We start from the raw sequence: 23,993 nt of genomic DNA on the forward strand, positions 1-23,993 counted from the left end.
AGCATCCGAGGCTGCAGCTGAAACACCGCTTTCTCCTTTGGCTGAAGCAGCTTGTGCTGAGTATAGTTAGGGAGTCACAGCTTTTACCAAATCAGTGTCCACTTGCCAACAGCATGTGCCTGACATTGGGCTGGGAATCACCGAAACTGGTCTTTTCATTCTTTTACTTATTTATTTATTTAATTTTTCTTCTTTTGGTCTTTTTAGGGCCGCACCCACAGTATATGGAGGTTCCCAGGCTAGGGGTCGGGGACAGAGTGCTCACCCACGGCCCCAGCAGCATCTGAAACCATAATCCTGATTTGTGAGCCACCCAGCCCGGCCAGGGTGTCTGCTTTGGAGAGGGCTGTGTGGTTTTACTGGCAGGGGGTGAGGACCAGGCTGTGGGTAGAGAAATATAAGTCTGCAAACAGTGCAAGGCGAAGCCTGAGAGATCTGAGACCTGTCTAAGGGCTTGGGGCCCAGGGTGGTGGTGTCCTCAGGGAGAGACTGAGGGATGCACGCATTCAGACACACGGGGAGCATTTCTCACGGGCCTTGGAGGAAATCAGAAAGCCTTGGTTCCTGCGGCTGGCTGCCGGAATGTCTCAACTCCTTGGCGGGGTCTCCTCTAAATACAGCTTGGGGGCGTGGCCGGGGGTGGGGTGGGGAGAGGGTAGGAGACTGGTTCAAGGTTACTGCAGGTACGGATGCTCTGGATCCACAGCAAAACCTAGTTACTTGCACACTGGGCCTGTTCCGTGAGCTTTTAGGGCCAAAGAGGGACACTACACAGGTCCTTGGTTCATTAAATGGGCACAATTAGGTATCTAGTGTGTGACAAGCTCTGTGCTGCGTTTTGTGGGAAAGGCGACATTGGTGCCTGGATTCAGACTTCGATCTGGAGAAAGGAGTTCGTCATTGATTTTGTGAAAGGCGTAAACCTTCCCCCGAAGACGACCAAGTGAGCTGTTACTGTTCTGCCAGCGACAGGACAAAACACCACCGGAGAACCTTCTCTGATGAGAGCAGCAATCCCCTCACCTAGGAGAATCCAGGCCACACCTCCCTGCCACACTCAAGATGGCCACTCCAGCCCGCTGTACTGAGTTCTACGCAGGCGCACTTCTACCTGCCACTCCCAACATGGCACCACTAGCGTGCCCCGGGGCGGGGCCACGGGCGGAAGTAGGTGTGACAGGAACGGGAGCCGAGAGGGTCAGCTGGGACGAGGTACTGGGCAGTGGGAGCCGCAGAGTCGAAGCCATGATCCCCCCGCAGGAGGCGTCCGCCCGGCGGCGGGAGATCGAGGACAAGCTGAAGCAGGTGGGGCTGGCACTGGGAGGCGGGGGAGGGGAAGGGGCCGAGATCCGGGCCAGGCATCCACCCAGGGAGGCGTCAGGAGTGGGAAGGGGACACTCCCTGCGAGGAGACTGAGTAGGGGGCGAGACCACGGGAGCGGTGAGCTCCTTTAGCCTCCGGCTTCTGGTGATGTCCTCCTTTGCGCTCCCCCCAGGAGGAGGAGACGCTGTCCTTCATCCGAGACAGTCTGGAGAAGAGCGACCAGCTCACCAAGAACATGGTGAGTAACCCCTCCTCAGCTGGGGAGGCTTCCAGGCGCTGGAGGAGACCCTGCGACCCGGTCGTGCCTGGACCTAAGGGCTGGGGTTCTGGTCTGGGTAGTGACAGCCGTAACGCGTGGGTTTCTCCCGCAGCAGTGTGGCATGTCTCTTACCCCTTGTCAGCCCCTTGGCCTCAGATGCTGCAGTCCCTGCTGGCCTGGACTTTCTGCTTTCTGCCTAAGTTCTCCATTTTTCCTTCTCTCCTTCTGCAAACACTTAGTGAGACTGACTTAAGTGGGTTGGATGCTGGCCATGTGTCACCCTCAATTCAAGTGAGGGTAGGATGGCCAGGTTACCACTTCTTTTTTTTTTTTTTTAACTCAGTGAATTTTATTACGTTTATAGTTGTACAACTATCATCACAACCAAATTTTATAGCATTTCCATCCCAAACCCCCAGCCCATCCCTCCAACCCCCCAACCTGTCTCCTTTGGAAACGGTAAGTTTTTCCAAGTCTGCGAGTCAGTATCTGTTCTGCAAAGAAGTTCATTGTGTCCTTTTTTTAGATTCCACACGTAAGTGAGAGCATTTGATATTGGTGTCTCACCGTCTGACTCACTTCACGTAGCATGATCATTTCTAGGTCCATCCATGTTGTTGCAAATGCCGTTCTTTCTTTCCTTTTAATGGCTGAGTCATATTCCATGGTGTATATGGACCACATCTTCGTTTTTCACTCCTCTGTCCATGGACATTTAGGTTGTTTCCATGTCTTGGTTATTGTATATAGTGCTGCAGTGCACAATGGAGTAGATGTATCTTCTCGAGTCATGGTTTTCTCTGGATAGATGCCCAGGAGTGGCAGGTTACCCCTTCTGAGATTACTGACTCACCTTTCACTCCAGAGGGCTTTAGGAGTAAAATGAGCTCTGAAGTCAGATCTGGGATCTAGTCCTTGCCCCTCCACTTGTCCGTGTATAGCTTGCTGACAGGTAACTAACTCTGAGCCTCAGTTAACTTGTCAGCTGAAACAGAGATGATGCCAGCCTCCCATAGCTCTGAAGGTCACAGAAGCTATCGCAAAGGGACGTGTCAATAAGTATGAGTTTCTTCCTTATTCCTAGAGGAGACCGGAAAAGCACAGGCTGTTTAGTAACACAGTCAGCAACTACTAGTTCTTTCTTTTTTTCTTTTTGTCTTTTCTAGGGCCGCTCCTGTGGCATATGGAGGTTCCCAGGCTAGGAGTCTAATCGGAGCTGCAGCTGCTGACCTACACCACAGCCACAGCCACAGCCACACCAGATCCCAGCCTCATCTGCAACCTACACCACAGCTCATGGCAATGCTGGATCCTTAACCCACTGAGCAAGGCCAGGGACCGAACCCGCAACCTCATGGTTCCTAATCAGATTCGTTAACCACTGCGCCATCACAGGAACTCCTGCTAGTTCTTATTTAATGAAATTCACCCTTAGAAAGGGTTAGGAAGGTACCAGCAATGCATTTGAGGCTCCTCTGTATGAAACTACTTCCTGTTCAGTCTAGGAACGCTCCAGAGAGAATAGAAATTGAGATTTGGCTTCGGAGGGTGGACGAGAAGCATTCTGAAGTGATTATCTGTGGAGGAATTAATTTCATGCCTGGCTTGCCTTCACATTAATTGATGTGGGCTACCTCCTGTGTGCCGGGCACGCGGTAGCTGCTGGGGATACAGTGGGGAAGAGATGTCCCCGTCCCTTCCCTCATGGGCCTGGTTGTCTAGAAAACCGTAGAAAAAGGCAGCAAATGCCAAAGACCCGGTGGGTGGCAGAAGCGGCTTGGGGACCACCCAGCGGTCTGCGAGCACGGGGCTGCCCTCCCCCCGCAGGTGTCTATCCTGTCGTCCTTCGAGAGTCGCCTCATGAAGCTGGAGAATTCCATCATCCCCGTGCACAAACAGACGGAGAACCTGCAGCGGCTGCAGGAGAATGTTGAGAAGACGCTCTCCTGTCTGGACCACGTCATTAGCTACTACCATGTGGCCAGTGACACTGAGAGGCTCATCAGGGAGGGGTGAGCCAGGGCCGGGGGGTCACCTGCCTAACGCCTCCCAGGCCAGCCACCCCAGGCCTTGGAAGAGGGGGTAGAACACACTTGAACCTTGGGTCGCCTGGGTGAATTCTCTTCTCCCCTGTCCAGGTATCATTCCTGGGGCCCTCCCTCTTCATCTTCCACCTGCCCAGGCTGATACAGCTCTTTTCCTTTCCAGCCCCACAGGGAGGCTGGAGGAGTACCTGGGAAGCATGGCCAAGATTCAGAAGGCTGTGGAGTATTTCCAGGACAACAGCCCAGACAGCCCAGAGCTCAACAAAGTGGTAAGAGGCCAGCAGAGTGATGTGACAGGTTTGGGGACACCAGTCCCTGCCATGGTCTCAGGAGAGACCCTGGATCAGCTTAAAGGAGAATGTAAGAGACAGAACAGAAATATAGAGCATACGACACGCATGGTGGGCACTCAGAGCTCCATCTCAGGAATTACAGATAGACCTTTCCATTACATTTTAATAATTTAAATTATAAGTTATATATGCAATATACATTTAACATAGCCGCGTCTGCGACCTACACCACAGCTCATGGTAATGCCAGATCCTTAACCCACTGAGCAAGGCCAGGGATCAAACCCGCAACCTCATGGTTCCTCGTCGGATGCGTTAACCACTGCGCCACGATGGGAACTCCTTAACCTTTGATTTTTATATATGCATTGGTTTTTTTTATTGTAGCAAAAAATACCTCACATAACATTTGCCATCTTGGGGAGTTCCCTTGCGGTGAAGCAGGTTAAGGATCTGGTGTTGTCACTGCAGCAGCTCAGGTTGCTGCTGTGTAGCAGGATCAACCCCTGGCCTTGGAACTTCCACATGTCTCAGACACAGCCAAAAAGAAAAAAAAATTACCATTTTATCCATTTTTCGGTGAATAATTCAGTGACATGGACTACATTCACATTTTTGTACAACCATCTCCAGAATTCTTGTCATCATCTCAGACTGAAACTCAGTAGCCATTCAACAATAGCTCCCTTTCTCCTCTCCCTCAACCCTGGCCATCATCACTCTTCTTTTTTTGAATTTATTTCTTAAAAACTCCGCCGTGAATTTTATTATGTCTGTCGTTGCGCCGTGATCCTCACAACCGGATTGTATGGCGTTTCCATCCCAAACCCCCAGCCCACCCCCCACCCCCACCCTGTCCCCTTTGGAAACCCTAAGTTCTTCAGTGTCTGTCCTGCAAAGAAGCTCATTGCTTTTTCAGATTCCACACGTAAGTGAGAGCATTTGATGTGGGTGTCTCACCGTCTGACTGACTTCACTTAGCATGACCATTTCTAGGTCCATCCATGTTGCTGCAGATGCATTATTTCTTTCCTTTTAACGGCTGAGTCACATTCCATGGTGTATATGTACCACCTCTTCTGGATCCACTCCTCTGTCCATGGACATTTAGGTTGTTTCCATGTCTTGGCTCTTGCAGACAGTGCTGCAATGAACATCAGAGTACATGTGTCTTTGCGAGTCGTGGTTTTCTCTGGATAGATGCCCAGGAGTGGGATTGCTGGATCAAATGGTGGTTCTATGTTTAGTTTTCTGAGGAATCTCCAGACTGCTTTCCACAGTGGTTGCACCCATTTACAATCCCACCAACAGTGTGCTAGGGTTCCTTTTTCTCCACCCCCTCTCCAGCACTTATTGTCTGTAGACTTTTGGATGATGGCCATTCTGGCTGGTGGAAGGTGGTACCTCGTAGTGATTTCGATTTGCATTTCTCTAATAATTTGTGATGTTGAACACCTTTTCATGTGTTTTTTGGCCATCTGTATGTCTTCTTTGGAGAATTGTCTGTTGAGATCTTCTGTCCATTTTTTGATGGGGTGGTTTTTTTTTTTTTTTTTGGTATTGAGCTGCAGGAGGTGGCTTATAAATTTTAGAGATTAACCCCCTGTCAGTGGCTTCATTTGCAAGTATTTTCTCCCATTCTGTGGGTTGTCTTTTTGTTTTGTTTAGGGTTTCCTTTGCTGTGCAGAAGCTTTTAACTTTAATTAAGTCCCATTTATTTTTTGTTTTTATTACCATTACTCTAGCAGGTGGATCCGAGAAGATATTGCTGTGGTTTATGTCGGAGAGTGTTTGGCCTGTGTTTTCCTCTAAGAGTGTCTGGTCTTATATTTAAGTCTTTAATCCATTTTGAGTTTATTTTTGTGTATGGTGCTAGGAAGTGTTCTAATTTCATTCTTTTCCATGTGGCGGTCCAGTTTTCCCAGCACCACTTATTGGAGGGACTGTCTTTTCTCCGGTGTATATTCTTGCCTTCTTTGTCATAGATTAGCTGACTGTAGGTACGTGGGTTTCATTCTGGGATCCCTCTTCTTTCTGACCCTGTGAATTTGACTACCCAAGGAACCTGCATTCACATGTCTGTATTCAGCTTTTTTGTGTTATATCTTTGTGTTTAAGTGTTGGGGTCTTTAGGTCACTAGAGGGAGATGGAGTAGGGCTGGGGCGTGAGGTGCACGCAGCGCACTGAGGAATGGAGAGAATGCCACCAGAGAGATGGGGGGCGCAGAGGTCCGAGTGGGTGAGGAACATTGGAGGGAAGGCCACCTTGGACCAAGTCACCTGGCCCAGCTTCCTGGTGGCATCACAGCTCCAGCCCAGAGGTATGGGTCTTAACCAGAAGACGGGATAGGCTCAGGACCAAAGATGGGAAACGCCTTTCTCCCACCCAGGAAGCTCTCACTCAAAACAGTGCTTCCCAGAGTTCCCGTTGTGGCTTAGTAGGTTAAGAACCCGACTGGTATCCATGAGGATGTGTTCTGTGAGTTACGGATCTGGTATTGCCATAAGCTGTGGTGTAGGTGGCAGATGTGCCTCTGATCTGGTGTTGCTCCTGGCAGTGGTGTGGGCCAGCAGCTGCAGCTCTGACTTGACCCCTAGACTAGGAACTTCCATATGCTGTGGGTGCGGCCCTAAAAAGGCAAAAAAGGAGAAGAAGAACAGTGCTTCCCAGCTTATCTTCCAGAATGGTCTCCATCAGAAATGGGAATATTTGTATGGCACACTGGGGTAAACTGGTAACTAGCCGGTGGTAACTAGCCCGTTGGCTACCCGGGGGACTGATGAGATCAATACCTTGGTGCACCAGTTACCCCCGGTGGGAACACACCAGTATAACCAGTGTGCTGATGGATGGGAAGCCTGGACTCAGAAATTGGCAAGTCGGGGACTGGAGACCTTTGTTCTTGCGGGTCTCCACCAGGTTTCAATCACAGAGTGAAGAGCTCTGTGCCAGAACTCGGGTGTGCGAGTGGGCTCGAGGAGAATGCAAACAGCACAAAACCTCGGGTTCACCCCTTCCTTCCCTCCCCCCCGAGGGGCTTCCTTTTCACTTGAGCAGAAACACTCCAGGTCCTCTGTTTTTACAACATCTTCAGGAGTTCCCTGGTGGCTCAGCAGGTTAGGGATCTGGCATCATCCCTGCTGCGGCTCTGGCTACTGCTGTGGCACAGGTTTGATCCCTGGCCTGGGAACTTCCGCAGGCTGCAAGTGTGGCCACAACAAAGAAAGAAACAAACAAACAAAAAACCCAAATTAAAACATCTCTATTGAGATAGAATTCACGTACCGTAAAATTTGCCCCCTTAAAATATCACATTCATTGGTCCTAGTGTAATCGCAGAGTTGTGCGACATCACCAGAATAAACTTTACAACGTTCCCGTCCCCCCCCCAAAAACCAGAACCCACTGGCCGTCACTCTTCTTCCCTGCCCTCCCCGTCCACCCAGCCTCTGATGATCACTGCTCTATTTCCTCTCTCTAAATTTGCCTGTTTGGGGAGTTCCCTTCCTGGCTCAGCAGTTAACAAACCCGACTAGCATCCATGAGGATGCGGGTTCGATCCCTGGCTTCGCTTGGTGGGTTGAGGATCCGGCATTGCCGGGACTTCTGGTGTGGGTTGCTGATGCTCAGGTCCCGCATCGCTGTGGCTGTGGGGTAGGCCAGCAGCCGTATCCCCCATTCGACTCCTAGCCTGGGAACCAGCATATGCAGCGGGTGCAGCCCTCGAAAGAAAAAAAAGGAAAATGTTGCCTGTTTTGGACCTCTCATGTAACTGGAAGCCTGCAGTATACGTGACCTCTCCCGTCTGGCCTTCACTCAGCAGAGCGCTTTCAAGGTCCTTCCATGTGGCGGCCCGTGTCAGTGCCTCCTTCCATCGCGTGGCCGAATCCTACTGCAGTGTAAGCATCTGCCACGTTTCATGCATCCGTTCCTCGCTGGTGGACACACCCCTTTGGGGCTGTCATGAACAGTGTTGCATGGCACCCTGGGCACCTGCTGTGGTGTGGACTTCTGCTTCCAGGTCTCTTACCTGCCCTGGATACCTGTCTCCCATCACATACACAGTTTGCAAGCATTTTCTCTCATTCCATGGGTTGTCTTTTCACTTTTCACTTTTTCTTTTTCTTTTTTTTGCCTTTTTTAGGGCCACCCCTGCGGCACATGGAAGTAAGTCCCCAGGCCAGGGGTCAAATTAAAGCTACAGCTGCCAGTCTGCACTACAGCTCACGGCAATGCCGGATCGTTAACCCACTGAGCAAGGTGGGGGATCGAACCTGTGTCCTCATGGTTACTAGTCAGGTTCCTTACCACTGAGCCACTACGGGAACTCCCTTTTCACTTTTTTCATGTATCATTTGCAGCATGAAAGTTTTGAACTTGACATAGTCCAGTGTATCTGTTTTTCTTCTTCTGCAAAACCTTTTCTTTTTTTTGTCTTTTGTCTTTTTACGGCTACACCTGTGGCACATGGAGGTTCCAAGGCCAGGGGTCCAACCGGAGCTATGGCCGCCGGCCCACGCCACAGCCACAGCAATGCGGGATCTGAGCCTCGTCTGCGACCTACACCATAGCTCACAGCAATGCCGGATCCTTAACCCACTGAGCAAGGCCAGGGATCAAGCCCACAACCTCATGGTTCCTAGTCGGATTGTTTCCGCTGCGCCAAGACAGGAACTCCCTGCAAAACCTTTTCAAGCAAGAACACAAATGAATGGTGCAGCGAGAAAATCATCTGCTGATATTTGTAAAGCAAATATCTGAGTTTCACCCGAGTGTCCATTTTAAGAGTACACAAGGCAAAAGAAATGATCGAGGAAGACTTCCCAGCATTTCTTCTCCGGCAAGAAGGAAGTGAAGGCAGGGAGGGCCGAGGCCCAGGATCAGGAAGGCGAAGGGAGAGGGTGGGGAGGCGAGGGCCAGCTGAGCTCTGGAGCAGCAGCCGAGCCCTCCCTCCCTCCCTCCCTGACCCCGCAGAAGCTGCTGTTTGAGCGGGGGAAGGAGTCGCTGGAGTCTGAGTTCCGCAGCCTGATGACCCGGCACAGCAAGGTCGTGTCCCCCGTGCTCATCCTGGATCTGATCAGTGGCGAGGACGACCTGGAGGTGCCGGACGAGGTGCCCCTGGAGCACCTGCCTGAGAGCGTGCTGCGGGACGTGATCCGCATCGCCCGCTGGCTGGTGGAATACGGCCGCAACCAAGGTGAGACGCCCGGGCAGCAGGGCCCCACGCGGGGCCGGAGGAGGGGGCCTCTCCCCGTCGGTGTCTCTCATCCACCTGCATTTCTTTGAAGAAAAAGGAGTTCAGTAGGAAGCAATATGAGTAATAAATTTGTAGCTTATGTATCAAATTGAGAGTCTAGCTCACCCCAAGCATTTCTTCATATACCTAACTTGCCTATTTATTTAATTTTTTGGATTAATTATAAAAATTTCAGGAGGTCCCGTTATGGCTCGGGGGTCCCGGATCCAACATTGTCTCTGCAGCAGCTTGGATTGCTGTGGAGGCACAGGTTCGACCCGCGGCCCAGTGCTGTGGGCTAAAGAGCTATTGTTGCCACAGCTGTGGCATAGGTGGCGGCTGCAGCTCAGATTCAATCCCTGGCCCAGGAACTTTAATGAGGGGAAAAAAATTCAAATGGCACAGCAAAGCTTAGGTGAAAAGCGTTAAGTCCACCTCCCCACTTCCCTGATACTTACAGTGTCATAAACCAAAGATGAGTGCTGTTGAGATTAGTTATACCCTTCCGAAAAATGGTATGCAACTCTGTGTGTGTGTGTGTGTGTGTGTGTGAGAGAGAGAGAGACAGACACAGAGAATATGTATGTGGGGTTTCCTCTCCTCATCCCCAGGTGGGAAGGAGCACATGCCATCCTCTGTCCTATGTTGTTTTTTTGACTTTTGTTTTTAACTTAGTGATATGCCTTGAGAATTTTCCATATCATTACATGTATATTTGCTTCACTGTTTTTAATGGTTGCATAATATTCCATGGTGTGGTGGTACCATCATTTCTTTAGCCAGTCCCAGACTTAAAAAAAAAAAAAAAATCCTAAGTTAAACAAAAATTAAAAAACAACAACAAAATCTCAGAAGTTCTCTTGTGGTTAATTAAGGATCCAGTGTTGTCACTGTAGCAGCTTGGGTCACTGCTGTGGCGGGGGTTCAGTCCCTGGCCCCAGAACTTCCACATACCACAGGTGCAGCCAAAAACAGAAACAAAACCCCTAAAATTCTAATGAATATTCAATTTTAAGCTTTTTAGTCTCTAAACTCTTCTTTTCTCTGTTTTTTGTTTTGTTTTTGTCTTTTGTCTCTATAGGGCCGCACCCACGGCATATGGAGGTTCCCAGGCTAGGGGTCTAATCAGAGCTGTAGCTGCCGGCCTACACCACAGCCACAGCAACACTGGATCCTTAACCCATTGATTGAGGCCAGGGATCGAACCCACAACCTCATGGTTCCTAGTCGGATTCGTTTCCACTGCGCCACAATGGGAACTCCTCTTCTCTCTGTTAATTTGCACACATATCAAGTTGTCAGAGTGTGTCATCACTGCCCCTGCCTTCCCACTGGGGCTGTGTGCTGCTGAGTCTCAGGACAGCCTCTCCTAACCATGCAGTCACATTTGTGGCTCACAAGCTGCTCCGTGGGAGCCGAGGGCTCGTGGGAGCTTTTCAGGAGCTCCCTTGGGATAAGAGAGAGGCCAGTGGCCGCCTTCAGACCCCTCAACCCCCTTCGGCCAGAGCCTCTGTGCACTGGTCCGTTTTTCACATGGGGTTCCTTGGGACACACTTGTTGGGACCTGCTGAAATGTACCACAGCATCCATACTTCTCCAGGCTCGTTTGCATTTTTGGATTGTCCAGTTTTCCGGTGTTGGTAAATAGTGAACCTCAGTGAGTATGCTTGTGTGGCGTGCTTTTCTTTCTTTTTTTTGGTGCATTTTAAGGCCGCGCCCATGGCATATGGAGGTTCCCAGGCTAGGGGTTGAATCAGAGCTACAGTTGCCAGTCTACCCCACAGCTGCAGCAACGCAGGATCCAAGCCACATCTGTGACCTACACCACAGCTCATGGCAACACCAGATCCTTAACCCACTGAGCGAGGCCAGGGGGGATCGAACCTGCAATGTCATGGTTCCTAGTCAGATTCCTTTCCTCTGTGCCATGACGGGAACTCCCATTGCTCTTCTTATTTAGGGAGTTCTTTGGGGGTATTTTCTCAAAGGTACGGTTATCAGGTAGAACTGTCTGAACAGATCTGTAACCTTCTTGCCGTCTCAAGTTCCTCTCCAGGTAGATGGGACCAGTCTGTTGTCTGTTGACAATCCTGCAGTTATTTCTTCTTCATTAATTTTGCTTATCTTAGCTATTTAACAGGGCTGCCACCGTCCTCTAGTTTTTTTAAATTTGCACTTTGTTCATGGCTAAAGAGATGGTGTGTTTTTTCACTCAATGACATTCGTTGTCTCTTTACCACCTATAAATTTACCAAGTCGAGGAGTGCCCGCTGTGGCACAGTAGATTAAGGATCCGGTGGTGGCGCAGGTTCAATCCCCAGCAAGCGCAGTGGTTAAGGACCCAGCGTTGCCACAGCGATGGCGTGGTTCGCAGCTGCAACTCAGATTTGATCCCTGGCCCAGAAACCTCCATGTGCCGTGGGCGTGGCTGAAAAAGATAAAAAAGAATGCATTACCAAGTTGAATCCGGATGCTAATTTTCTATTTTCTTAAAATCTAAAAAACTTACCTGCCCAGCAGAAATTGACAGAACGTTGTAGATCAACTATAATAAAAAAAATTCTAGGAGTTCCCGTCGTGGCGCAGTGGTTAACGAATCCGACTAGGAACCATGAGGTTGCGGGTTCGGTCCCTGCCCTTGCTCAGTGGGTTAACGATCCGGCGTTGCCGTGAGCTGTGGTGTAGGTTGCAGACGCGGCTCGGATCCCGCGTTGCTGTGGCTCTGGCGTAGGCCGGTGGCTGCAGCTCCGATTCAACCCCTAGCCTGGGAACCTCCATATGCCGCGGGAGCGGCCCAAGAAATAGCAACAACAACAACAACAACAACAAAAAGACAAAAGACAAAAAAAAAATTCTAAAAGAAAAAAAAACCCTCACCTTCAGAACTTACAACGAATTATTGGTTCTGTGGGGAAATGTTTTCCCTTTTAAGGCTTTTCCAGATGCAGGACGAGGCCACGAGGCTGCTGGGAAAGGGTCTGCAAGTGGAAAGAGCGGGCCTGCTGCTGCCCTCTGGAGCTGCCTCTGGCGGGGGAGGGAGGCCCCGGGGTCTGGCAGAGGCAGGGACCCCAGCTGTCACCCGTCTGTCCGCAGATTTCATGAACGTCTACTACCAGATCCGCTCGAGCCAGCTGGACCGCTCCATCAAAGGCCTGAAGGAGCACTTCCGGAAGAGCAGTTCCTCCTCTGGGGTTCCCTACTCCCCCGCCATCCCCAACAAGAGGAAAGACACACCCACCAAGAAGCCAGTCAAGCGGCCAGGTGAGCCCCCGCCCTGGCCCACTTCAGAACCCGCCAGAAGGCTGTGGGACCTGGGTGGCCTTTGGCCACCCACCCCGGGATGGGCGGCGCCAGGGCCCTAGGGTTTGTCCTCACGGTAGCCCCTGACTGTAGGGGCACAGGACAGCAGGTGGGTGTCCGCCCCCCAAGAGAGCTCCTCTCTCCACCCAGCCGAGTCTAGGGCTTATATAAGTGTCCTTGGAGTGGAGGGTCACAGCACGGAGACGTGGGGTGACAGGGGTGCCGGAGCAGAGCCACTTATTGGGCCCCTGTCCTCTCCCTCTAGTGTCCTGTTGGGAGGCCAGGCATGCTGCTGCCACCCAGCTGTGAGATTGGGGCAGGGTGTCAGGGGTGCAGGGCGAGGGGCGGGCACTGCAGCCTTCACCTCCCAGAAAGCCAGAGTAGCTAAGAAGTGGAGAGCAGAGGAGTTCCCTGGTGGCTCAGAGGGTTAAGGATCTGGTGTTGTCACTGCTGTGGCTCTGGTTACTATTGTGGCGCAGGTTCGATCCCTGGCCTGGGAATTTCCACATGCCTCAGCCATGGCCAAAAAAAAAAAGTAGATACAGGAAAGTTTATGCTTTTACAGTCAGTCCAGAAAGAAAACCATCCCAGGCCATCCTCTCCAAAGATCCTCACCTGGCTTTTGGGCTCCGCAAGAAGTTGGTACCTTGCGGTGGGAGAGTTGAGGGAGAGGCATTGAGGTGGAAGAGGCCTGGGCTGTGGGTTGTTGGTTGGCCTGGGCGAACAGCTCAGTCTTTCCTTCTTCCCATCATCCTGTCCCCTGTAGTCTCTGCTCCAGGTGACAGTGTCCTTGTGTGTCAGCTTCGGCTTGGCAAGCCTGGCTGTTCTGGCTGCTGAGAGGGGTTGCCTTTGAGAGGCCGGGGTGGGGGGTTCCAGCGGAGGGGCTGCAGGCACCAGGAGAGAGAGCCAGCGAGCCCTGGGGCTGCTCCCACTTTCGCCCACCCCGTCCAGCTGCTCTGGGACCCGTCCCTTGGGACAGTGTTTTCCCGAGCTGCCCGGCCTCTCAAAGAGCAGGAGATCTGCTCACAGTGGCCTGAGCATCTGCTCCTCCTCAGGGCTTTGTTCAGGGCTTAGAGAAATGGCAGAGGCTGCCCGCAGAGGCACTGCATCGAGGTCCAGAGGCTGGGCAGCCCAGCAGAAAGTGCACAGCCTTCCCCTCCAGCTTGGCTCTCCTGGCTGCTCCCTCGGAGAACCTGCCACGGTCAGGGACTCTACAAGCCAGCCAGGGCGGCCGCAGCTGCCTGCTCGAGGCCTGGTTCGTGCCTGTGCCTTGTGCGTTGGGCTGCGGCTGTCTCCACGAGGCTGCTGGGCCCCGGCCGGGCTGTGCTTTCTTCCCCTCTGTCTCCTCTGGGACCCCTGGAGGCCTGGGACCCAGGCCACATGCAGGATGCTGCTGGCCATGCAGGGACCAGAGATCTGATCTCTGGGCTCCCAGTGGAGCTAATCCATCCCAGCCCTGTAGCCCCAGGAGGAAAACGCTGGCTGTGAGCGTCCCTCTGGTTTCTTTGGGGTTTCAAGGGTTGTCCGGAACCTTGGGGCTCAGGTCCGATGTTGGGAGCTAGAGGCAGGCCCCCAGCTCTTGAGGAGAGGGGCAGGGTGGCCTTGGGGGTAATGAGACACCAGCCTCAACGACATCCGTGGTAACTGGGTGCCTGATGGCTTTAGCGGCTGCCAGATCAGCGTCCCCGACCCACATACATGCCAGTGTGCTGGCGAGGCTCCTGATGGCCCGGCGGGCCCATCTGCTCCTAGTTGGTTGTGGGGCGGGAATCTGAATCGCTCATTAGCAGGACTACTTGCTGAAGGAGGAGAACACAGCGAGACAGGTGCTGGGCTGGAGCCGCACACTGGCTCATGAGTAACTAATTGTGGTTGGCACAAACAGAGCCGCTCCAGACACCGTCCCCTCTCCCTCAGTCCTTTGGGGAGCTGCCAGGACCCTAGCAGGCTCCCCGTGTTCAGAGATGCGGTGGGGGACCTGGGCGTCTCCAGGGAAAAGGGACCAGATCCCACTCAGGGCTGCCTCCCCTGCCCCGGTTCATCTGGTTATCAGGACAGCTGCGCGTGTCTGTTTTCAGTGCTGTTTTATTTCCCCACGGTTTCTGCCCTGAGATGTCTCGTTCCCACGGAGGCGGCTGACCCAGAGGCTGCGGGCGCTGCGGTTTTGCTTTCGTTGTTCTCACTCGGGACACGAGCTGTTGGTTGCTGCCCCCGTGCCTGGAGCGTGTGCTTGCTCCTGCTGCCCTCCCTCCAGCCGTCCGTGAGGTGGCCTCTGTTAGCTTCTTCTTGGCTTTTGCGTTTTTCCCAGTTGCTTTGGTGGCTCAGGTCACTCCCCTGGTGTGTGGGGCCAGTCTGCCTGGGGGTCTCCAAGCCTGCCCTCCTGGGCATTGCTCTCCTGGGGAAGCTCAATCCCATTTCACCAACTCCCAGGCTCTGCTCTCCATTGGACTCCTGTTTGGCCACGTCCTGACACTGAGCGTGCCCAGAGAAGGCTGCCTGCCATCTAGCGGCAGGGGGAGGGTGGGTGGGGGGAGGGGAGTGCCCCCAGGCTCTGCCACCTGGTTGTGCCCTCTGGGTGTAAGAGCTAGTGGGCACCAGCCCCTCCGTCCCGAGCCGCTGCCTTCTGAGTCAGTGCCGCTCAGCACTGTTTTTAATCGTCGGCCCCTCCCACGGATCCTTACCCGTCTCATCGCCTTCACCCTCTGCACTGCCGAAAACGAACTCAGATCCGGGAGTTCCCCCTTGTGGCCCAGTGGGTTACAAACCCGACTAGCATCCATGAAGACGCAGGTTCGATCCCTGGCCTCGTTCAGCGGGTTAAGGATCTGGCATGGCCTCGAGCTGCGGTGTAGGTGGCAGAGTGGCTTGGATCCTGCATTTCTGTGGCTGTGGTGTGCAGGCCAGCAGCTGCAGCTCCCCTAGCCTGGCAACGTCCATATGCGGCAGGCGGGGGCTTAGACACACACACACACAAGAGCTCAGATCTGGAATGACGAGGGTGAGCGGCAGAATCAGGAGCTCCACCTGAGGAGTGAAACGCCTCCGTTCCCGCAACTCCTCCCGCGGGTGGAGGTCCGGGAGGGGCCTGCAGGGAGGGCGGCCTGGGGGACGGGCGTGGGCCTGGGGCAGGTCGGGGCTGCTGCTGTTTTCTCTCACTCGTTTCCCAGGTCTTCTTACCTTCTCTCTGTGTGGCTCTGGTGACAGGGACGATCCGTAAGGCTCAGAACCTTCTGAAACAGTATTCCCAGCATGGTCTAGATGGGAAAAAGGGGGGCTCTAACCTCATTCCTCTGGAAGGTAATCCCCCCACCCTCCGCCCCGTGTTCCTTGCCTCTTCCCTCCTCCTCCTCTGTGTGTCCACTCCCGAGGCAGGGCAGAGCCTCCAACCCCCCAGAGGGCCTCAGGAGCAACCCTGAGAGGGGAGCCGGGGTGGGAACGGCAGGGCCCTGGGCCGCTGGCTCAGGGACAGGTTTCGTGGCCCTCGGCCTGGTCCTGTCTGGCTGACGGCAGCTCTGCCCTCCCCGAGGCTTCCCGCTCCCTCCCCACCCTGTCTCTGTCCTTGTCTCCTGTTTGAACTCAGAGAAAGTTCTTTGTTATGGGGCAGCCCTTTCACGCTCAGACCAGCAGTGGCAGGACCAAGCCATCCGAGGCCTCCTTTAGAAAGGGGAGCATGTGGAGTTCCCACTGTGGCTCAGCTGCAATGAATCCAACCAGTATCCATGAGCACGTGGCTTCGATCGCTTAAGCCTCGCTCAGTGGGTTAAGGATCCAGCGTTGCCGTGCGCTGTGGTGTAGGTCACCAACACAGCTTGGATCCCGCACAGGCCGGCAGCCGTAGCTCTGATTCGACCCCCTAGCCTGGGAACGTCCATATGCCACAGGTGTGGCATTAAAAAAAAAATAGGGGAGCGTGTGCCACAAGGGGACAGGCAGCCTGTATGCCGTGTCCCTCCCTCCTTCCCGTCAGAGGAGGGATGGCCCTGCCCTGGTAGACCAGGCCCTCCTTCAAAAGAGCGGCCCTGGGAGTTCTCGTTGTGGCACAGCGGAAGCGAATCTGACGAGCATCCGTGAAGATGCAGGTTTGATCCCTGGCCCTGCTGAGTGGGTCAGGGATCCGGCATTGCCGTGAGCTGTGGTGTAAGTCGCAGACGTGGCTCGGATCCCACATTGGCGTGGCTGCGGCGTCAGTCGGCAGCGGCAGCTCTGATTGGACCCCTAGCCTGGGAGTTTCCATGTGCCGCAGGTGTGGCCCTGAAAAGCAAAAAAAAAAAAAAAGGAGTGGCCTTGGGGAACAAAAGAAGGCTGTCCCCATTCCCTTGGCAGTGACATTTCTCTCTCTGATGAGATAAAGCTCCTGGGGCCGAGCATCTGAAGTGGCAGGAACTCTTCCGATGCCTTCATGGTGCTCCGGGCTTGGGGAAACCAGCCCCTGAGGGTGGTCGGGGCACTGCACGTCAGGCTTGAAATGGCTGTTCCCAGCGTGGTCTGAGGCCCTGAGCCCCCCCCTCCCATGCCCCCTCCCCTACACCCCATCTCACGTCCCCCCAGAGATCGAGGGCTTCTTCCCAGTCCCCCTAGAGGCAGCCTCCCCACCCCTGGATAAATGCTGCCTGTGTTTACGGCCGACGTCTCGAAAGGTCACCAGCATGATTTCCGAGTTAAGTACCTGTCTGAGGCCCCGACTGACAAGCATGGGCCGCTGGCAGTTGAGTCCCTCGGCCCAGCCCGCCGGCAGCCACCACTGCATTCACGCAGCCCCAGCCGGGCCGCTCCGCTCCGAGGATGAGCCAGGCCTACTCGCCCCCTCTCTCTCTGGTCCCTTTCTCTCTTTTGGGCACTCGGTCTGTCTCCTTGCCTCTCTCCAGATGGGAGTGCACACCTGGCTCCCAGGGCCCGGGGAGACGTTGCCGCTTCTCGGAAGGCGGGCAGAGAGGGCAGGGAGCGCCACTGCCTGACTCCAGCATCGGCTCCAAGGCTCTGGCTCCTCCTCAGAGCCCATCCCTTGGCACACAGAACCAGGTTGCCTGCAGGCGCCCCTGCCCCAGCCTCCTCTAGAAGGATCTGGTCTCCTCCTGGGGACTACCAGAGAGCCCTCTCTCTGGGGTGCACAGGGCCTCCTCTCCAGGTTTGACCCCACGCCACCTAGGCTCGTGGACCAGAGCCCACCGCCTTTTTATATGTTCTAGAAGGCCTGGCTTGGGCTGTTGACTGCCAGCGTTTTCTGAGATAGACGATGGTGGTGCCCGCCTCCTTGAGGTGGACACTGCCACTTGCCTGTCCCTGGGCAACCTCTTTTGGTCCCATCCAGAATCCTCAGTCCTGGGGTCAGACGTGTGTTAGCCTTTTCTCCATCTAGTACCCAATACTCGGGTGTAAACTCTGTCCGTGGTGGAGCTGACAGGGAAGCTAGGGCCAAGGCTGGACCCAGCCCCTGTGTTTCCCTCCGACCCTGCTGGGCCCACGGGAGTCCTCTCAGCTTTCTGCCGGCAGAGTCCCCCTCCTCGTCTGCTGCTGGTCTGGCTGGAGGCCAGGAGCTGGGGAGACTCGTGCCCTCCCCCCCGCAGGGAGAGGGGCTGCCCCCCAAACCAGTGGCTCAGGCTCCCACGCTGCCCGCCCCCCCGCCCCCCAGGAAGAGACGACATGCTGGACGTGGAGACCGACGCCTACATCCACTGCGTCAGCGCCTTCGTCAAGCTGGCCCAGAGCGAGCACCAGCTGCTGACCGACGTCATCCCGGAGCACCATCAGAAAAAGACCTTCGACTCTTTGATCCAGGTCCCACCCCGCCCCGGGGCCCTGACCAGATGCCCCAGCAAGAGCCGTCCCTGCAGAAGCTTGCGTTTGGGCCAGGCCCGTGGTCCACAGCCCTCGGCTCCAGCCCACCACCCTTCCCACCATCCCGGGGGTCTGTCCTGGGCACCGTGCCCCGTCGGGACCTCCCCGTCAGAGGCCAGCGTCCCCCCCGGCTCCTCCCGGCGGCCTCGCCGTCCCTGGGAACCAGCCGTCGGCCCCCTCCCCTGAGCCCTGCCCTGGCCCCGCTCCCTCAGGATGCCCTGGACGGGCTGATGCTGGAAGGGGAGAACATTGTGGCCGCTGCCCGCAAGGCCATCATCCGGCACGACTTCTCGGCTGTGCTCACCGTCTTCCCCATCCTGCGGCACCTCAAGCAGACCAAGCCAGAGTTTGACCAGGTGCTCCAGGTATGTGGGTGAGGAGGCCCTGGGGGACAGTGGCGGGGAGGAATCCTGCCCCCCGCCCGGTGCACCCTCCCAAGGGAACTGTGGTTCTCGGTTCCCATGCCCCGGCTCCGAGGATGAATGGCAGCCACTTCCGCAGGGCCCGGGGCGTCTGGGGGGCTCGCAGGGGGCGTGAAGGAGAGAGACAGTCCCCTGGGGTGACGGGCCAGGAAGCAGCTGGAAGGAGCAGGGCTCCATGTGCAGCCTGCGGCCCGGGCCCTGGCACCTGTGCAGCCACGTGCTTCCTCAGGGCACGGCCGCCAGCACCAAGAACAAGCTGCCCGGCCTCATCACCGCCATGGAGACTGTCGGAGCCAAAGCGCTGGAGGACTTCGCCGACAACATCAAGGTGCCCTTTTTTCTCCGCTGCCGCCAGGCCAGCCGGTGACCCGGCCTGGGAACTCCAGAGCGGGCCTCCGGGAAGGAAGGGGGGGAAGTGGGCTGTGCCTCTGGTCTCCTGCCAGTACCCACGGGCCTCCCTTTCTTCCAGGGGCCCCCACCCCAGGCTTGAAGCTCCTGCCTCACTTGTCAGGTCGCCCTTGAGCTTGAGGGGTGTGCTGACATCTGTCTGTCAAGAGGTGGCGCCAGGAGCCTGCCGGCGGCGCGGGGTGGGCTCAGGGCCTCCTTGGGAGCCGTCTCAGGGAGTGGGGCTGTTTTTTCCCACAGAATGACCCAGACAAAGAATACAACATGCCCAAGGATGGCACCGTGCACGAACTCACAAGCAACGTAGGTGCTGGCTGGGGACACCCAGGGCGGGGAGGGGGCCCATCCTGGCCCGGAGCCTTCACCGAGGGTGCCCAGATGGCAGGAGGGACCCGCTTGGTGCTGCCAGCACCCAGAGGCCAGACCCACAGGGTGAAGCACAAAGTTGGCAGCCCCCTTTCCACTGGGCGGACCCCTGGTGCTGCACCTGCCCCGGAGGGGTCAGAAGGGGTGAATCGTGGGACGTGACCTGGCCTCGTGGCAGGTGGGTCCTGCCTTTGACCTTCTTCCTGGACCTGTTTGCTGCCCCTGCAGGCCATCCTCTTCCTGCAGCAGCTCCTGGACTTCCAGGAGACAGCAGGCGCCATGCTGGCCTCCCAAGGTACTGGGCACCTCCCAGCGGGGCCCGGGGCCCCACTCCTCTCTCTTGCCTGGAGATGTGGGCTTAGCCCCCCTCCAGGGGCACTGGCCCCCTCTGGGTGAGGAGATTTCCACCCCCACCCCCGCCCCGAGCTGAGCATCAGGAAGGTGGGGGGGCGGTTAGACCACCTCTCGTGGCCTCCATCCCCTCTGGGCTCCTCCCGCTGTCCTCACTCTGGAGAGAATTCACTTGTTTGAAGGTGCCCTTCCTGCCCTTTCCCGCCCTGCGTTTCCCGGCTCCTCATGTGTCGCCTGTCCTCCTAATGAGTGTCACGCTGTTGACCCCGTCAGGGGCCGGCATCTCAGGGCCGCCCCGGGACTGGGGCTCGGGGGATTAGCGCGTTAGCACAGAGACCTGGGGCAGCTTGCTGGTGTCCCCAGGCTTCCCCCTTTCACCCCTGTTGCTTGGGCAGGGAGCCAAGGAGCAGCCTCTGGCCTGCGGTTTTCCCGCTGTCCCCTTTGTGCAGCGTGACGCTGCCCTGCTGCCTGTGTTTGGGCGTCGTGGGGAGTGGGGCTGCCTGGCTGGAGGGCGCGGCCGTTTCTAACCTGTTTTTGCACTTCGCATCTTTCTCCCTCCTTGTCTCTCCTCCCCCCCTTCCCCTCTGTGCTCACTGCCTCTCACTCCGTAGTTCTTGGGGACACATACAATATTCCTTTAGACCCCCGAGGTAAGCGGCAGGGCTCGGTGGCCCCATCCTCCCCCTCTGGAGCCCCGTGGGTGAGGTTTCCCTGGGGACAGAGGCCCCTGGACAGACCCGGGACCTGCTGGGGAAGGAGTCAGAGGGGACACGGGTTCCTTCAGCGTGTTCCCAACCCTCTCAGCTCCCTGATGGCTACTTTCTGTCCCTGGGCTTCTCCAGGCAGGATCCTGCTGTGTCCAGCACCCTCAGTACACCCTCCAGGCTGGCCCAGCCCCTCCCGGCCCCCTCCCCTACCTGTCCCCCTCCCCACTTGCCCCTCGGCTGGCCTTCTGCTCTGTGCAAGCAGCAGGTCCGTTCAGGAGGGCTGTTCAGGAGGGTTCAGGAGGCCATGCAGAGCCTATTCTAAGTCTCTGTTGCTGTCACCTGGGATAAGAGAGCCTTGTAGAAACCAGTCAGCCTGGATCTGATTTGGGGCTAGGGCTCAGGGCGTGCCCCCTGCTGTCCTGCCAGCCTTCCTGCTGATCCTATGATGGGAAGAGGCCCAAGGGAGCGCCTGGCGGCGGGAGGGAGCCCTGCGGCTCAGCACCCAGCTGCTCCGTGGGTGAGGGGAGGCCAGAGAGGGTCAGCGGCCGGGACAGGCTGCAGTAACAGGCCTTCTCCTCTCGCAGAGACCAGCTCCTCAGCCACCAGCTACAACTCGGAGTTCAGCAAGCGCCTGCTGAGCACCTATATTTGTGAGTGCTCCCGCGCCCGAGCTCCCTGCCTCTCTCTGCCGCTCCCCTTTGTGCTCTGCTGCTCTTCCCATCCTGCTCCTGAGCGCCCCTGACCTTCAGACTTGTAGCCTCCCCTCTGGTTCAGGGTCTGCAGGGGCTGGCCCAAGGGTCCTGAGGTCCGTGGGCTCTGGAATGGGGAGGGACAAGGAGCGACAGGTGGGAGTTGGTTTGTGGGCCCCCTTTGGTCCAGCTGCCTTGGTGGGCGTGGCCGCATCCTTCCCTGTGCAGGTAAAGTGCTGGGCAACCTGCAGCTGAACTTACTGAGCAAGTCCAAGGTGTACGAGGACCCGGCCCTGAGCGCCGTCTTCCTGCACAACAACTACAACTACATCCTCAAGGCTCTGGAGAAGTAAGCGGCCACCGCCCGGGCCTCCCCCACCCCGCCTGGCCTGCTGGGGCCGGCGGGGCCCCTCGGGCGTGGCCGCGGAGCCAGCAGCCTTTCTGTCCTCCTCTCCTCTCTCCCCTTCTCCCCTGAACCCCACCCCGCCCAGGTCTGAGCTGATCCAGCTGGTGGCCGTGACCCAGAAGACTGCCGAGCGCTCCTACCGGGAGCACATCGAACAGCAGATCCAGACCTACCAGCGCAGGTGGGCACCCGCCCGCCCCCTTCCTTCTCAGCCTCAGAACCACCCCGGGCCCAGCAGGAGTGGGGTCAGTGACGGCCCCTGTGATGGTCCCCCCCCTGCGCGGGGTGGAGCGGAGAGCCCCCTTCCCCACCAGTCCCCGCCCCCCAGGGCGATGCTGGTCGGATTCATTAACCACTGAGCCACAGCGGGAACGCCTTTTTTTTTTTTCCCCCTATTTCTTAGTTTGGGCATCTCTCTCCCTTTGTGCGTTTCTTCCCCAGGAGTGTGTCTCTCTCTTCCTTCTCATTTATCTGCCCTCCGCGCTCTCCTTTCTTTCTCATCTGCTTCTCTGTCTTAATTAGGCATATTGACGTGAGTGTACTTGAAAGCGCTGGTTCAATGTATTGAGTTTCCTGTTCTTTATTTTAAAAGTGAGCAGATGGAACATTTTTCTTCCCAAGGACGAGTCTGAGCTCTGTTTTGCTTAGGTGTGACCCAGATTGATTCCCTCCCTCCCCACCTCCCCTCCGTAGATCCAGAAATTAAAAACAAAAGCAAAAAACCCCAACCATCCAGCCCCAGGGAAGGAGCAGCTGCCTGAGGCTGCCCCTTCCGTGCCCCCGCTTCTCTCCCTGCCTGGCAGCTGGTTAAAGGTGACTGACTACCTCACTGAGAAGAATCTACCTGTGTTCCAACCCGGAGTCAAGGTGGGCTGAAGGGCCGGGCTGGGGAGGGGTGTCTGGCAGACACGATGCTTTCTGTTGTGTCTCTGGTACAAAACGGACAAGCCAGCGTCCAACTGGCCTGAGAGAGTAAAGGATGCCCGGGGCCCTCGGGATGGGACCTCAGGGATAGGGAGGAGGGCGCTGGCCTTGGTGTTTGGGGAGGGAGCAGGGGAAGGGCGCCGCTGCTCTGAGGACTGCTTTCTCTGTCTCACAGCTGCGGGACAAGGAGCGGCAGGTGATCAAGGAGCGTTTTAAGGTGAGTCAGGACCCTCTCCCCGCCCCTGCTCGCTGCTGCTGCTATAGCCACACAGACCCAAACACTGGCCTCCGGGTCACTTCTTTTTCCACCTTTTGGGCGGCCAGGGCTTCAACGATGGCCTTGAAGAACTGTGCAAGATCCAGAAGGCCTGGGCCATTCCCGACACAGAGCAGAGAGACAAGATCCGCCAAGCCCAGAAAAACATCGTGAAGGAGACCTACGGGGCCTTTCTGCACAGGTGAGTCCTGAGTCTCTGTCTCCCCAGGCCTGCGCTCCCCCTGCCCCAGCTGGGCCTCTGCGCTCTTCTCCAAGAAAACATGGAGGGGTTCCCTGGTGACCTAGTGGTTAAGGATCCGGCATTTTCCCTGCCGCGGCCCAGGTCACTGCTGTGATGCGGGTTCAATCCCTGGCCCAGGAATTTTCACATGCCACAAGCACAGCCAAAAAAGAAGAAGAAAGAAAACACAAGGAGGGTGGTGGGTTTGGGGGGCAGATCCAGTGCCCGGGGCTTTGGTGCGGGGTCAGACGTGGACGTCACTCAGGGGCACCCCATCAGGAGGGCGCTGAGCCGGAGCTGGGGGCCGCTCCAGCTGACCCCGGTGCCTGGTCAGGTATGGCAGCGTGCCCTTCACCAAGAACCCCGAGAAGTACATCAAGTACCGCGTGGAGCAGGTGGGCGACATGATTGATCGCCTGTTTGACACCTCCGCCTGAGCGGCCGCCGCCCCGCCCGGCTCTGCCAGACCAGCCATGTTACCGGACAGATAAACCCGTGTTAACCAGCCTCGGGCCCCGGGAGCGTGGCATCCTTTGAGACAGCCGTCTTCCTCCGTCACGTCGAGTCCTGGTCTGCGCTTCCTCTCAAAGCCCCCGTCCCCCACCCAGCCCGTGCGCCCCCAGAACCCGGGGTGGGGGGGTCCTCCTCCGCGCCTGGGTTTTGTGACCCTGACCGCAGCCTGTGGGGGCCCCGTGATGACTTCAAGACCAGAAGGGCAGAGAAGGAGGACAGGGGTCTGGGCCCACACTGCCTTGCGTGTACAGGAGCAGGAGGGCAGGGCAGCCCACCTCTGCCCCTTCGGCCCAGGCATGTGGAGACAAAGCCCCCACAACTGAGCTGCCAGATCCAGTGCAGGGAAGGCATTCCCTGTCCTCACGGTCCTGCAGTCTGGGGGCGTCCTGCTCCCAAAACTACCCCCCCGCCCCCAGTGACC

The 23,993-nt window shown here is 56.4% G+C and overlaps 1 protein-coding gene across 4 annotated transcripts; it reads left to right on the forward strand.

Moving 5' to 3' along the window:
* The first annotated feature begins 1,150 nt into the window (after positions 1-1,150).
* EXOC7 (exocyst complex component 7) lies at positions 1,151-23,566 on the forward strand. Of its 4 annotated transcripts, XM_047757031.1 has the most exons (20): positions 1,151-1,305; positions 1,496-1,561; positions 3,410-3,594; positions 3,791-3,896; positions 8,896-9,118; positions 12,251-12,418; positions 15,662-15,754; positions 18,087-18,232; positions 18,505-18,657; positions 18,944-19,042; positions 19,360-19,422; positions 19,714-19,780; positions 20,448-20,486; positions 21,128-21,193; positions 21,461-21,581; positions 21,724-21,819; positions 22,442-22,505; positions 22,738-22,779; positions 22,887-23,020; positions 23,394-23,566. In XM_047757031.1, exons 1-20 carry the CDS (start codon positions 1,246-1,248, stop codon positions 23,494-23,496), a joined length of 2,094 nt encoding a protein of 697 aa, XP_047612987.1. In that variant the 5' UTR covers positions 1,151-1,245; the 3' UTR covers positions 23,497-23,566. The 4 variants fall into 4 exon arrangements, with proteins under 4 accessions (XP_047612987.1, XP_047612985.1, XP_047612988.1 ...); XM_047757029.1 differs by lacking the exon at positions 20,448-20,486; XM_047757032.1 differs by lacking the exon at positions 15,662-15,754.
* The last annotated feature ends 427 nt before the right edge of the window (positions 23,567-23,993 follow it).

The sequence above is a fragment of the Phacochoerus africanus genome, chromosome 14, assembly GCF_016906955.1.
Source record: "Phacochoerus africanus isolate WHEZ1 chromosome 14, ROS_Pafr_v1, whole genome shotgun sequence".
Classification (NCBI taxonomy): Eukaryota; Metazoa; Chordata; class Mammalia; order Artiodactyla; family Suidae; genus Phacochoerus; species Phacochoerus africanus.